This window comes from Mustela lutreola, chromosome 2 (assembly GCF_030435805.1).
Source record: "Mustela lutreola isolate mMusLut2 chromosome 2, mMusLut2.pri, whole genome shotgun sequence".
Classification (NCBI taxonomy): Eukaryota; Metazoa; Chordata; class Mammalia; order Carnivora; family Mustelidae; genus Mustela; species Mustela lutreola.
In genome coordinates, this window is record NC_081291.1 from 222,192,685 (window position 1) to 222,208,331 (window position 15,647).

At 53.4% G+C, this 15,647-nt stretch overlaps 1 protein-coding gene across 3 annotated transcripts in view; it reads left to right on the top strand.

Moving 5' to 3' along the window:
* PDE9A (phosphodiesterase 9A) overlaps nucleotides 1-15,647 on the top strand; it is a 79,071-nt gene that overhangs the window by 39,951 nt on the left and 23,473 nt on the right. For all 3 annotated transcript variants that reach the window (XM_059164813.1, XM_059164814.1, XM_059164815.1), the window contains exons 5-6: nucleotides 10,022-10,076; nucleotides 10,390-10,460. In XM_059164813.1, coding sequence (XP_059020796.1) covers nucleotides 10,022-10,076; nucleotides 10,390-10,460 — 126 coding nt within the window. The remainder of the gene's footprint in view (nucleotides 1-10,021; nucleotides 10,077-10,389; nucleotides 10,461-15,647) is intronic.

Sequence of the window (15,647 nt, forward strand, 5' to 3'; positions counted from 1 at the left end):
CCAGTTGTCTTTTCAAGAAATTAAAATTTTAAAGATGATTTTTTAAAGTTTTTCTTTATTTAAGCGATCCCTACACTCAAGGAGGGCTCACACTCACGACCCTGAGATCAAGAGTCATATGTTTCTCTAACTGAGCCAAGTAGAAATGTTTATAGTTCCCGACCTGTATGTCATTTCTGGTGCTTTTATGTCCTCCTGTGGATTCCCACTTCTCACTGCTGCTATGTCCCTTCAGCCTGAAGAATTTCTTTTTCCTTTTTAACATGTCTTACAGGGCCAGACTGCTTGTGAGGGATTCTCTCAGCGTTTGCTTATCCAAACATGTTTTTATTTTGCCTTCATGTTGAAAGATGGTTTCTCAGGGTATAGAATTCTGCACTTGTGGTTTGGTTTTGTTTTTGTACTTTGAAAGACATTTAAAGATGTTGAATCATGTTTTTTCCTGCCCTCATCATTTCTGATGAGAAATCAGCTTTTACTTGATCCTTATTCCCCTGCAGAGATTTCTGCCTTTTTTCCCCCTTCTGGCCGCTTTCAAGGTCCTTTCCCTTTGTCTGTGGGTTGCAGCAATGTGCTTGTGCTGTACCTGGCTCTGGTATTCTTTTGTTTGTCCTACTTGGTATTTATGGAGTTTCCGTGGGCTATAAACTCCTGTTTTCGCCAAGTTTGTGAAACTTGCAGCTTTATTTCCTTAAATGTATTTTATGCAACGTTCTGTCTCACCTTCCTTTCTGAAATTCTTTTCTTTTACAATCTTAGTCGAAGCTTTTATTTTTTTCATTTAAATTCAGTTAATTAACAGAAAGTGTTTTATTAGTTTCAGAGGTAGAGTTCAGTGATTCATCGGGGTTTTTTTATTTTATTTATTTGCCAGAGAGCGTGCACAGAAGCAGGGGGAGCAGCAGGCAGAGGGAGGGAGGGAGAAGCAGGCTCCCCACTGAGCAAGGAGCCCTATGCAGGACTCGATCCCAGGACCCTGGGCTTATGACCTGAGTGGAAGGGAGATGCCTATTAGACCACCCCAGTGTCCCTCCTCAGTCTTACAGAACACCCAGGGCTCGTTACGCGACATGCCCTCCTTATGTCCACCGCCCAGTTGCCCCAGCCCCCACCTTCCTTCTGAAATTCTAATGTCTCTGTTAGAAGGTTGTCACTGTCCTTCAAGTGGTTGCTCTGTTATTTTTTAGTCTCTTTTCTTTTTGTTCTACAGATTGTATCATTTCTGTCCATCTGTCCTTGATTTTCCTGACTCTTCTGCTTATTCAAAACTGCTATTAGCTGTCTGTGAATGTTTTGAGATACGCTTTTAAATTCTGCAATTTTGATTCTTATTCATAGATTTCTGCCTCATAACCTTCGATCTGTTTGTTATTTACTAACATCCTTTTCCTTAGGTCCTTGAACACAACTGTGATTGTTTCATGAAAGGTGTGGTCTGCTAATTTCAGCATCTGAGTCATCTAGGGTTTCTGTTGGGTGATTTTTTGTTCTTGACTGCATGTCACATTCCCGTTACTTCGCCTGTCTCTTTCTTGGTGTGGACTGACGTTATGAATATTACATTGCAGAGATTCTGGATTTTGTTACCATCCTCTGAAGAGTGTTGATCTTTTTTGTTCTACCTGGTCGTTAAATTATTGAGTGATCGCTTTGAACTTGTGGAGGCCTGGTTTTATGCTTTGTTAGGGTACATCTCTAAGTGTGGCCCTTCCGGGGCTTCAACAGGAAGCCTGAGGGTTTGTCAAAGCCCTCGTTGTTGCCTGACTCAGACTTTGTCCCCAGTGGTGGGTGGCACTGAAATCTCTGCTAAGCTCCATCGTCTTCATAGGCCCACATGCAGGTGCAGTTCAGAGACGGATCAGGGGAGGGATAGGAGAGTTTTCCTAGCACTTCTTCCTTTGGGCATTCTGCTTATCATTTCCATCCTCCCCGACAACCCCAGACCCTGCCCTCTGAACCTGCAACCCAGTGAGCCTGCAGTGGTCTGCTCCAGTTCCAGCCACCTCACGCGCTGTAAGCCGCTCCACAACAGAGCATGGAAATCTCCTTCCTGCCTTCTCCAGCAGCACAGCTTCATGGATGAAGCACCATTTATCCAACTAGTGCCCCAGGGGGGTATCTTTACGCTGTTGCCCATCTTTGGTCGTTACAGTCAGCCATTTTGTTATTCCTCTTGCTACTTGCAAAATTCCACAGATGGAGAGAAGCCTTTAGTTTGCATCTTGACATACGCATATGGCGGACAGAGTCCCCCCCCCAACACGTATGACCCACTGCTGGTTGCCAGATACAACTACGCCCGGGGCATCCTTGCCAGAATATCGTACCCACATCCTTCTCCCTCCAAAGTACACCACACCTCATCAGCCGTGGGGGAGGGTGTTTCTGAGGGATGAGGAGTGTGTGCGGAGTGTCCTGGCCTCATGGGAAAGTGCCACACTCTCTGGCCTTTGCAGCCCTGAGTGGGAATATGACTGGGGGAGAGGGCAGAAGCCTCTGGCCCTGTCGTGACTCAACTTTCTGTCTACATCACATAGCCACGTCAAGTCACTAGGAGGGCTCAATGACCCATCAGTACAAGCCGCTTAAAGTGGTGCCTGGACTGTAGTTAAGAGCTCAATAAAGATTGTTATGGTTGTTTGTTACGGTTGTTGTAATCTATAAAACAATAAAGGAAAATTGCACTCCGAGCTATCCCCGAGGCAACTCCCCTTACCAGCATTTATCTTGAAAAACTTGAAAAACAAGCCTCGGAGAAGGGCAGAGGGAGAAATTGTATGCAGACATCTGGGATCAAATCAAACTATAATAGGAAATCCCCCTCTCCAAATCCAAAAGGGGAAAAGCTGCGCCCTACTCCTGCCTCCGGTGCCGTGAGTCTGTGCTGACCCGGCCCATCCCCCAGCGAGGCGGCTACAAGACCCGCTCCAGAATTTCAGGTGTGGTCATCAGGGCGCTTCGGTCCACCTTGCTTTCTCTGCTACCTCTGAAGGCTAACAGGAGGCGAAAGCATGAGTCAAGGTCACCACCAGCCACAGGGAAGCATCCTGTCGGCTGCTGATAAACATGAGTGATTTCTAGGTAAGACGCGTCCTGGAAAGGGCACCTGTGCCTTTAAGAAGCAAGGTGAGGTCACGGGTAACCATGTAACTTTACTGTGCTCCCGGGTTATAAGAGAAACATCCTCGCTCTGCTCATCCGTTTTATGTTTATGACGTCCATAAACCCCGAATTGCCCGTGACTGTGCCCTGGGCCAGAATGTCCTCTCTCAGCTAGAGGGGCCAGGAGAGCAAAAGTGGGGCAGAGGTGAGTTCACCCCTCCTCCAAGAAGGAGGGAGGGGCCGGGGTGCAGACAGGGGTCCCCCTCCACATCCCCCTCGGCAGAGCCCCAGACAAGAGTGGCCATAAATGAACCTTTGGGGCCTCGGGGTATCCATCTGGCAGCCGGTAGTGGGGACTAGTCTCCCCACTGCGAAGTAAGACGCCCCTCTCTGAAGCCATAGCGGACTCTTCGGTAAATGTTTCTGGAAGGACGCTCAGTATCTCACCACATTGCTTCCGGGTGAGTCAGGGGAAGTCCCGCTCGCCCAGGGTCACGTCCAAGCCAGGGCTCAGCCGTGATGTTGCACAACATGTGCCCACGCGTCAGAAAGGCAGACCAGCAGGGAGCTTCCAGGCAAGTGTGTCCCAGGGGATCAGGTGTCTGGGCTGAGGTCCCCCTGCCACCTGCCCTCCCCGTGCAGGTTTGGGGCCCCCATATGACTAGGGCCTGTTTGCATTTGTTTACGGAGAGAAGGAAAGGCCCACGCCCCGGCCAGCGCAGGTGTGCAGGGGACAAGAGTGCGGCCGTCACCACTGTCACTCCGCTCAGCACTGGGTAAAGAGAAGTGCTCGGCAGCAGGCTGGCCAATCGAGTTAGTGCCTCGTGTAGACTACTCTTCAGGGCAGAATTTATAGATTAGGCTGTCTTATTGATCGGGTGAACCAGATTTCTGTGCCCTGGCTGTGGGGGGGACTGGGGATCTGTCTGGAAGAAGTGAACAACTCCTAGAAGCGCTGGGAGAGGCGGAGGCGGGTTCCTTGAACCGTCCGGGCCTCGGAGCAGCGGCACGTGCGGGACTCCCGGGTCCCTTTTGACAGCAGCTGGGTGAACGCTCTGGGGAAGGTTCCCGTCCTGCCCCTGCGCCCCAGGAGTCCCCTTGGCTCTGGCCCCCGGGCTGGGTCCTGGGGCCCCTGAGGGTGCATCCATGGCCTGAATCTGGACTGATGTGGTGGTGTCCCAGCAGCCGGACCCACCCCCCGCCAGACGCGGAGATGACCTGAGCTACAGGAACCTCTGCTGTGAGAGCGACTCCGCTGGCGGGAGCATGTACCCTCCGGTGCCCGCCGCCTGAGCAGCCAGGGACAAGTGCCCCCAATGCCCTGACGGTGGCCAGTCCGGGGGTAAGAGACAGATGGCGAGCCTGCCGCAGCCTCCGTCCTTAGGACTGGTCGCTTGGGCGGCCGACCCGCTGCCCGTCTTGGAGCCCTGGGAGCTGAGGACTGAGTCCCAGTGAGCTCGGAGCGGCATGCTCCCTCGGAGCGGCGGGGACCCTTCCAGACAGTCTGGAGGCCGCTCGGCTGGCACAGGTTTCTCCGGAGAGCGTGCAGGTTGCCCTTGGCCGTCAGCTGGCTCTCCCCACCCCCATCGGCGCGTCATCCTGACTTCCTGTGCCCTTGGACCCTGCGTCTCACCCTCCCCGTTTCCCAGCCCGGAGAGCCTCCCTCGGCCCAGTGGGTTGTTCTTAAAGCAATGAAGAAATTCTCAAAGCAAGATGCCTGAATATGCACTAGTTTTTATGAAACGTGGTACATGCCATCGAGCATTTAGGGGAAAGGCACGGGTTTCCTGCATTATGTCAGATTTTTCTGGTAAGGTGTGCCGGGAAGACTAACATTTGTGATGGGAAACTGCTTGCTGCCCCCATAGCCAGGGCTTTAGGGCTGTCCGAGGGTCCCAGATTTCAGCTCGGTGCGGGCAGGACGTGGACCCCGGAGCCTGGCCTGTTCCCCGGGGGCTGGGACTCCCCGGGACAGGCACGGAAGGAGGATAGGGTGTCCCAGAGGACCTGTGGCCATCCAGGCCGGCAGCAGCAATGGCGAACACGGGCCGCGTCCACACGCATGAAATCGCAGTTCATTTTCAGTTCTGAAATCCACTGGGAGGAAACGGTACCCGCGGCAGGAATTCCAGAGAGCCGGGCTGGGGAGGGGGAGGCCCCCGTTTCCTGATCAGGGCTCTGTTTATGGATGTGCGGGTGTGGTCGACCTTTGTGCACACAGGCATTTTTGCCCCGTCTCCTGGCAAAAAAATGCAGATTGTGCCATTCCTAAAGCACTCCAGAGCCCCGGGTGCTGTCCTGGGTGCTGTTCCGGTCAGGGTGTCCAGTATGTGCACTGCAACCCTGGTGACAGCACCCAGCGGCTGCTCTCACGGGGAGTTCAGCCTCCTGCCGAGCCCCTTCTGGGAACCGCAGACATGTCGCCGGAGTCAGGCTGCGGCATAGCTGTCACATGGACCAGAGCACGAATGGCCACCCCTTGGACTGAGCCAGAGGCAGAGAAGGCACAGGAGGAAGGGTTGGAAAGCATTACTACTACATGGGCCGGAAATAAAACGTTGGTGTGAAAATCCTGTGATGTGCAAAGGATCTCGCCTCTAGAGTCCAAAGGAAAAAGGAGAATCCATCCTATCTATACAATTTTTATTAAGCTTTTTATTTTAAAATAATTATAGAATAATACACAGTTGTGAGGAAACACATAGTGAGAGCCCACGGCCCCTTTGCCCCCTCTCCCCGTGGTGACATCTTTCCGAAGGCGGTAAGAAGCCATGCCGGGCCGTGCACACACCGATGCGGTCCGGACGCAGTCACAGCATTCTGTCCCCACGACGTTCTTCCCACCAGAACCCCTGGCGATCGCTGCGTCCTCCACGTCTGTCATTGTGCCATTCCAGAAGCATTCTACAAATGTGGCCGGACAGTGGGCACCTTTGGGGACAGGCTTCTTTTACTCTGCGTGAGTCCCTGGAAATCCCTCCACGGTGTCGTGTTGCTCCCGCACTAGCTCGGCTCTTTCTGCAACTCAGTAGTGTTTCCCGCTATGGACAGACCACTGTTTGTCACCCATCCAAGAGCTCCCGAGTTGTTTCCAGTTCGAGGCGGTCACCCAGAAAGTGGCCCTGAGCATCCTTGGGCTGGTTTTCCTCTCCCTGCCCTGGGATGCAGTTGCTAAGCCGGCGTTCCCACCAGCGCGGGGTAGGTCGTCCAGTTTCTCCACATGGTTGCCAGCTTTGGGGGTTGTCATTGTTTTTGGTTTTTTCTGTTTTAGCCTTTCTGAGAAGTGTGCCCTGATAGTTCGGTGTGGTTTTAGCTGGCGTTTCCTAATGGCCCGCGATGCACAGCGTCTTCTCATGCACTTGTCTGCTAGTGTCCCTTGCTCCTTTTCAAATGGGCTGTTTTGTTTTTTACCGCTGAGAGGTTCTGGAGAAGCTTCTTTCACAGAGCTTGACTGCTGAGTGTGGATGGCTCTTTCTATGCCATGTATTCGAGCCTCTGTCGGATGCGGTTTGCAAGCATCTCCTCCCAGACTGTGGCTTGACCTTTCGTCCTCTGGCCTGTCCTCTGCAGAGCGACAGCTTTACTTCTGAGGAAATTCAGTCCATTGTTTTTCCTGTCACGAGTTGTATTTGTGATGTCAAGTCTAAGAGCCCTGCCTAGCCCCAAACCTGGAGATTTTCTCCTTTTTTTTTTCCCCCTAAAAGCCTTCTGTCTTTGGATTTTATATCCGTGGTCCATTTTGGGTTAATTTTCATATCAACCGTGAGGTCTAGGTCAAGTTTTATTTTTCTGCCTGTGACCGTTCACTTGCTCAGCTCCATTTACTGAAAAGACGGCCTTTCCTGCGCTGAATCACCTTCAGACACTGGTCGAAGATCAGCTGGGCATATCTGTATGGGTGTGATTGTGGTTCTCTGTTCCGTTGACATCTGTGTCTACCCCTCCACTAACATCCCACAGTCCTGATTATTACAGCTGTGTACGGGTTCACCTTGTTTTATGGTGCTTTGACGATAATTGCATTTTTTACAAATTGAAGGTTTCTGATAAACCTGCACCAAGCAGGTCTGTCGGCAAGGTGCTTCCAGAAGCCTTGCCTAGCTGTCTCTGTGTCACATTTCAGTTCTTCTTGGACTAGCTCAAACTTTTTCATTATTATTATATTTGAATTGCTACAATTTCATGATAAAATTTTAACAGATGAGCAGTTGCTTTTCGTGGATGAGCAAAGACAGTGGTTCCTGGGACGCCTGGGTGGCTCAGTTGGTGAAGCCACTGCCTTCGGCTCAGGTCATGATCCCAGGGTCCTGGGATCAAGCCCCACATCGGGCTCCCTGCTCAGCAGGGAGCCTGCTTCCTCCTCTCTCTCTGCCTGCTTCTCTGCCTACTTGTGATCTCTGTCTGTCAAATAAATAAATAAAATCTTTAAAAAAAAAAAAAAAAAGAAATTCTATTTTCCTAATAGTTTAAGGCTGTTCAAATTACCTATTTTGTCTTGGTTGAGTTTGGTAGTTCATGCTTTTCTAGGACTTGCTCTTTTTCCTCTAGGGTTTCAGATTTCTGCGTGTGGAGTTCTGTGTCGTGTTCCTTTCTTATCTTCCAGGGTTTGTAGTCATATCCCCCCTTCATTCCTCATACTCCAACTTTGTGTCTTCTCTCTATGGTATTTTTGCCAGTCTTTCTAGAGATTTGTCAATTTACTAATATTTTTAAATAACTAGATCTTGGCTTCATTGATTTGCTGCGTTGTTTTACTATTTTCTTTTCCCTTGATTTCTGTTATTACTTCCTTGCTTCTGCTCTTTTGGGTTGATTTTGCTCTTCATTTTCTAGGCTCTTGGATTATGGAGATGAGTTTCTCCCCTCTTCTACTGTAAGCCTTTAGTGCTATAACTCTTCCTCTCAGTACTGCATTAGCCATGTCTACGGCTAAGTTTGGGTGTATTCTGTTTTCATTTTCACTCAATTCAGGGTCCATTTTTATTTCTTTTGAAATTTTCACTTTCACCCATGAATTACTTAAGGGGGTGTTATTTAACTTCCAAGATTCTCCTATGATCTTTTTGTTACTGATTTCCTGTTGGATCCTTTTATGGTCAGAGACCATACTCTACATGGTTTCATTTCTTTTAAATTTGTTGAGGTCTTCTTTGTGGTCCAGAATATGGTGTCTCGGTCTGTGCTTCCTACGCATCTGAAAGGGATATGTGTTCTGCTGTTCCTAAGTGGAGTGGTCTCTTGCTGGTTTGATGGGCTTCTCAACTTATGTCAAGGCTTCAAGTTCATTAACTCTCAAAGGTCATGTGATACATTACTTCCCCCAAGAATTTCAGAATAAGTGATCTAAAAATCCGACTGAGTTCCCCCAAGGAAGCCTGTGAAACTTTCTCACTGTTGGCTCTTATTAGAGTCACCATTTCTCTCTCCTGGTGGAGGCCCTATCCCTGCTGAGGGATAGGGCCTTGGGTCAGCCAGCAGCTCCACACAGGGCTCTATGAAAATTTTACTCTTATGGTTTCGGGACCTACAACAAGACATCGTTTTTCTTCTTCTCATCCAGTCTTAGAATTCTAAAGCTAGACGGAACCTTGGGTCATCACCCATTCGTGTGGCAAGTGAAGGGATGAGAGGTTCCAGGGGATGATCATTTTTTAAACACTTCTCATGAAATTAACATATGTTCATTATAGAAGTATATTAGATATAAAAAAGCAGAAATAAGGGAGAAGTGTATATACAATCTTACAACCAAAAAATAACTACTATCATGATTTCAGAGTGTATCTTCCCAATATCTTAAAAAATGAGATCACACTGTATTACTGTCTTACGATCTCTTTTTTCCTTTAACTCTAACAATAGACATGAACATTTTCCAAAATATTATTTCTGATAGCAGAATATATCTCTACAGGCCAGATGCACCCTCATTTATTCAATGTCCATCTCATAGACACTGGGGCTGTTATGGTTTTCACTGGGTTAAAATACCCCAAGATGAACATCTTCTATGTGCATACCTGGGTTCCTTCCTAGGAATGGAGGCATTAGAGCAGAACGCAGGAAGGTATTTTTTGCTCTTAAGCCCCATCACCCTACTGGAAAATTGAGATTTTTTATTTGTTCGGGCAGATTTCGTTTGGTTTTCATTTGTTTTGGTTTTAGCAGAGGGCTAGGCATACAGCCAGCAGAGACTACATGACTCAGGAGCAGGTCTCGTGCAGGTTCTCAGTGTTTTAGGGCGTGAACAAATGGCCACCTGGAGCCAGGGCTTGCTCTGTCCCTTCCCAGGAGCAGGGAGTGCTGGAAAGAACAGCGCTGTGAGCGTCTGTGCCTTCCTATGAAGCCTCTGGCAAGGGGCCCAGTCAGGAAACAGGAAAACTGGCAGGTTATATTCAGCCTGGGACCTGAACCTTGTAAAGCCACCACCCAGCCCAGGGTTACGTGCCAGGCAACAAAGGGACAAACTCGCTCAGCCCGGCCTGCTTCCTCTCTCCAGGACCTGCCATGAGAACACTGTGTTTTACGTTTGAAATATGCCTTGAACTCACCTTGTCCTGGTAATTGCCCGCCATAAAGTGGAGCAGGGCACTAAGTGAAAACTTCCCTATTTAGAGACCCAGTCCTGCCTGCATTTTATGGCTGGTGCAGACTAGGGAAGGATCAGAGTCCGGCCACTCTGCCGAGAGACCACCGAGAAGGGCTGGTGGGGGCAGGCCAGGTGGGAAAGAGCCTCTGAAGGTGGGCGGGGAAACTCCATGCCCCGGAGCGGCTCTGGCTGCTGGCGGTGGGCGCAAGGGTCTCCCCGAGGTCTCCCCGCCATGGCATCGGCGTCGCCTGCCTACAACATTCCACTTTGGGCCATGGTGATCCGCAGACTTTTCCCCTTCTCCATCTGTCTTTCTTTTTTGGTCCGTAGAGAAAGAAGAATTAATCCAGAGCGTGCTGACACAGGTGGCAGAGCAGTTCTCCAGGTACAGAACCTTCTAGATGCATAGTCCCTAGACAGCAGGTGCTCAGCGCCCCGACGTGGGAAGGGAAGCACACCCCCCAGCCTTCCGTCATGGAACGCAGGCGCTGGAGATGGTTTGAGGGTGTGTCTCTTTCCTCCCCGCCCCTCGGAGGCCCAGAGCACCTTAAAAGCAATCCCCAGCGTCCTGTGCCCCCTACGGGGGTGGCGCCCACCGGAGGCCTCGCCCAGGGCAGGGGGCAGCAGACGTTTGCCACGCCCCTTTCCACTTTGATGATTTTAAGAGGGATGTTTTTTTTTTTTTTTCCCATTCCCAGAGCATTTAAAATCAACGAACTGAAAGCTGAAGTCGCGAACCACTTGGCCGAGCTAGAGAAGCGAGTGGACTGTGAGTGACGCTTCTGCCTCCTTTCCTTTCTCTCTGTCTTTTAACCTCTGTTTACATCAGCTGCGTCGCCCTCCCACCTCCCCCCAACCCTTGGTGCTGAGTGAAGCCTGGAGGTAAGCGGAATGTCTTCTCTTTGTGAAATGTTCAAAAATTACTTTTTTTTTTTAAAGATGTATTTATTTATTTGACAGACAGAGATCACAAGCAAGCAGAGAGGCAGGCAGAGAGAGAGGGGGAAGCAGGCTCCCCGCTGAGCAAAGAGCCCGATGTGGGGCTCGATCCCAAGACCCCGGGATCATGACCCGAGCCCAAGGCAGAGGCTCAACCCACTGAGCCACCCAGGTGCCCCCCCCCCCCCAAATTACCTTTGAGGCTAACGGAAGCAAGAACTGTGAGGGTCTGTTCATAAGTGAAAGTCGCTTGGTGACCCATGACGTCACCGCACAGGGCAGTGGAGGGAGTTGGGGGTGGAGGGGGCGGGGGGTACCCTTGGTGGCAAGTGGAGGAGGTCAGCTCCTTCGGTGCAGAAGATGATGGAATGAAAACGTGAAAACCCCCGGAGCAGCTCCCCTTGGGAGAGGACCTTCTGCTGAGCATCTTCGTGTCTCTTTTCACATGGAGGCAAGCCGATACGCTCCTCGCCTGCACGACTGTTTCTGGGATACGCCTGCCAAATCTCTAGCTCTTGGCTCCCCGTCAGCACCGAGGCCCGCAGAGGAACTTCCAGCCCGCACAGGGGAGTCAGTGCGGTCCGGACTCGGGGACTGAACAGCTGAACCCGGGAGGGAACAGCTTCCGCGTCTCTCCCCCGGTGTCCCCATCCATAAAGTAAGGAGCCCTGCTTGAATTCTCAGGCTTCACGATTCCCCATCGAAGTCCCGCGTCTTCATCTATGTCAAGGCAAAGGACAGCCCATTTATTAAGCTCGGGGATGACAAGGAGAAATCCCAGCCCGAGGCCGGCATCTGTGGCTTCCCCAGATGGTGTCTGGCTGATTCGCATTCGCAGGACTCCGTGAAGGTCACTTTTCATATTTCGTATGAATTGCTTGGACTTTTTTCGAGAAGAATATTCAGGATCATGCAAAAACCTATTCCCCGTAATAACTCGAAGCGTGACGTACCTGGTCCCGCTTCCCAGAGTATGTCGACATTTAGGAAATCCGTTTGGTGTTCTGTCTTCAGAACCGATTTATGTTCCCCGTGGACGATGGAGAAGCCACAGAGAGATTAAGTGACCCGCTGAAGCTCGGCCAGCAGATTGGACAAGTAAATAAGCCCGGGACGGTTCCTGCCGCGCAGGACCCTGGGGCACCTGGGCGGGCAGGTCGGGAAGCCGCCGTGCAGGCCGGTTGGGGCTCCTTCAGTGGAAAAGGGGCTTCATCCTCAAGGATGCTGGGGAGCTCCCAGGTGGCTGGGAGGTCTCGGCAGCGGGCCCGCTCGGTGGTTCTGCAGGTCCCAAATACCCACGCAGAGCTGACGCCATGAAGATTCGGCGTCTGAGCCCCAGACGCACAATGTCTGTCTCCCCGGCACCCAGAGCTCCAAGCCTGGGCGCCCCGCGGCCCTGCGGGCCCTGCTATAGATTCAGGCTGCTCGCCCGTACCCTGGCCGCAGATCTGACGTCTGGACGGAGCTGGACCAGGTGCCCACGCTGTGTCTGCGGTGGAGCACAGTGGCTTCCACACGGGGAGGCTTCAAGCAACAGAAACAGGTCGTCTCACAGCTGTGGAGGCAGAAGCCCCAGACCATGAGGTCCAGGGCGAGCAGAGGGGCCAGGTCCTTCTGGAGGCTCTAAGGGAGTGTCCGCTCCGGCCCCTTCCAGCTGCAGGCGGCTCCGGCAAGCCTTGGCTTGTGGTCCCACCACCCAGACACCCCCCCCCCCCGTCTTCACGCGGCCCCTCCAGCCGTGTCTGCGTCTCAGGCCCCAGAAGGACACCCGTCTTAGGATGTAGGGCCCACCTCAGCCAGGACGATCCCATCTGGATAGACTTCCTTGATCATATCTGCAGGAACCTTTCTCTAAGGTCGTACTCGTGAGGTCTGGGGTCGGGATCTGAGCACATCCCCTTTCAGGGGACACAGTTCAACCCACTAGAGGGAGCGTTTGCAGCGGGAGGCAAGCTCCGCTTCCCACTGAGCCCCATAAGGTAGGGAATTCTCCAGATGCTGCGGGAAGGGGTTCAGCCAAGGGACACAGAAGCATTTGCTGCTGATTCGATGTTTACAGAAGCGCAGAGTTGCCCAGATGCACCCGGGGGGCCGGGGGGCGGGGGCCGGGGGGCAGGTGCCTCCCTCTTGGTCTCCCCTGGTCCCGCGCCGGCTTCTCCCCGCCCCCCTCCTCTCCCTGAAGCCAGCCCTAGCTCCCGCCAGTACTTGCAAACAGGAAAGCCGAGGAGGCCATTAATGAATTTTCAAAACTCCTACAGAACATTGTGTTGACTTCAGCTGGTGAGGCTTCCGGTCTCTGGCCGTGGAGACTGTGATCGGGCCGAGAGGTGTTTGGATTTTGCCTCTAAGCGGTGTGTGAACCGAGGACAACAGGCCGTGGCACCTCTGACCTTCTGCCCTGCCTGGCCTGGCCCCGAATCCCCCAGGATCTGCTCTCCCTGGAGGCCCTCGTGTAAATCGTGCAAATGCACACAAGTTGCCTGGAGGGTGCGATACCCCTGCACAGGCTCGGCTCAAGCAGGCAGCCTGCGTGGCCGTCGCGTGCGGTCACTAGCCCTCTGATTCCCAGCGCCAGAGACCCGGCCCAGCAGCAGCGGGCGCAGGGAGCCAGGAGAGAGACGTCCAAGGGCGGTGGGCCGAGCTAGCGACTTGGCAGTGGTCGGGCGCAGGTGGGAGCGGGGGGTCCTCCCACAGCCCCAGCATCCCCACCTCCCGGCTCCCCCTCCCAGCAGGAACACCCCCCGGGACACGCCCTCGGCTCCCGACAAGCCCTCGTCCTCCTTCCCAGCCTCCAAGCGCCCCCCCAGCCCCCCGTCCCCTAGCACAGAGGAGCGGCGTGCCTCACCTGGGCTGAGTCCCAGGGGCCGTGAGCTCCAAAAAGCCACCGAACACAGCAGTGCATGAACACACAGAGACAGGCACGGCTGCTTACACGCATGCACGCGGGCTTGCGCTGTGCGAACACACGCACGGACGTGCAGAGACACACGCGCATGTGCTCCCGCCCCTGCGGCAGGGCCCGTCCTGTGTAGCCGTATGACGCCGGTTTGACTTGCTTAAGTGCAATCCCCTGCCCCCTTTTTTTACCTTCTCGAACAGAATTCCTCCGAATCAAATACGAATATCTGAATTTCTCTTAGTTCACTTTAGAAGCTTCTCTTCCTTTTCATGTAAGTCGTTTTCCTTCTTCGAGTCCCGGACACGGGACACCCGGATCCTCAGAAACCCCACGGGGGCTCCTCTTCCTTCCTTGTTTGCGGATGTGGCCGTGGCCCTGGACCCAGGCCTGGACCAGACCCCAAACACCGGCAGAGCTGGCCCACGGGGCAGCGGGGAACGCCAGGACACACAAACCCACGCTCCGCTCTGAGCCCCTCGGGACATGAGGCTTGGGCACAGTCTCTGCCGGAGCCTCTGGAGGAGGTGTTGCAAACACTGCCGTGGCCGTCCGTGTCTTTAACCAGCTTCCGTGGCTCTGCGGCTGCAGGAGGGGTTGCGGCTGCGGTGGCCTCCCGGGGCAGCCCAGCGAGGCGGTGGATAAGAGGAGGGCGCAGAGCCCCTCTGGGGCGGATGCTATTGCCTCTGCCCCCTGAGCCCCTTCCCCGAAGCCGCACCCGTCTTCCAGAATCATTTCCAGAGGTTCTCCTTCAGGGCGACCTGGGACTTTCAGAACACCCCCTAGAGGGGACCACCGGCTCGCGGGGGCAGAGAGCTCCTCGTCGGGGGGCTCCAGCAGCCCCCGGGGCTCTGGTTCCCGGTTCTGCTCTGGCCCCCGTTTCGCAGGGAGATGGGTGGGCCTGCCCTGTAGGGACCTGACACCCAGCCTCACTCGAGAGCTGTCGCCAGGGTCTGTGCAGGACTTCTCAGGGGTGGGCTCCCCTCCTAGGCTGGGCCCTCTCCCCGCTGTGGGACACAGGGGCTTGGACCGGCCGAATGTGGAATCTTCCAGAGGCGGCCTGGAAGGGACAGGAGCCACAGTGGCGGGCGTGGGGTGCTCCAGCTGCCCCCCCGACCAGGCTCCCCAGCCCCTCCCTGCCGTGTTCCGCCTTTAATCCTGTGACATGTTTTTTCTCTCCATTGATTAATGCCCCGCTTTGCCGTCTTGTTACTCACGATCCATTTCCTTGGCAACCAGGCCCTTCATAATCGCCATAAATTCTGAATCTCTGGGATTCGGATTAGTGACACTGTGCCGTGCCGCCCAAAAGGCTTAATTTGAGCATCAGCCCCAGGAGATGGCCCAGAAATCTGATCTACAGGAACCGATACCAAATAATCAAACATGACACGCCCACCCAAGGCCATGGGAGGCGGCTGCGAACACGGGCGGGTCCTTCATTTACTGATGATGGTAAGAAACAGCGAGAAAACACGCGGCACGATCCCAATTTTGTCTTTTCAAAACTCCGGCTGGACAGAGAGTTATTTCGAGCTCACGGGGGCGGGAGAGAAACGCCTGGAAAGATCCACACCACTACCCATAATAAACGCGTTGTTCTCTGGGCTAATAGGACCGTAGATAAACCGTAGAACATTCTTCTTGGAGATGCTCTGAATTTCCTGCGTATGTTTAAAACATAGTGATTGCAACCGTGGACTTCAGCAGGGCACAGCCACCCGGTGTGGACTCTACACGCATGTCTATTTGCTCTGAGGATCAAAGTCTATACCACAGACCACAACTCTTCTCCCGATCGGCTTGCTTCTGGAAACATCTGCCCTTCATCGTCAGCAAGACCGAGCTCCTTCCCGTGGACGTCGCTTCCGCCCTGTGCTGAGGTCAGCGTCCGAGTGAGGTCAGCCCTGAGCTGAGGTCCAGCTGGAGCTGGACCAGCCTCCCGCAGTGTGGCCCGGGGTCTGGACACGGCCCTCTGGGGGGGCCGAAGCAGCAGGAGGGCGAGCTGGTGGGCTTTCCTCCAAGGAGGACCTGTGGTCTCCAGCACCTTGTCATGGGCCCGTGATGCAAGGAAGGGCTAAGAACACCCTGTTCCAGAAGCACCACCTGCTGGTTCCAACC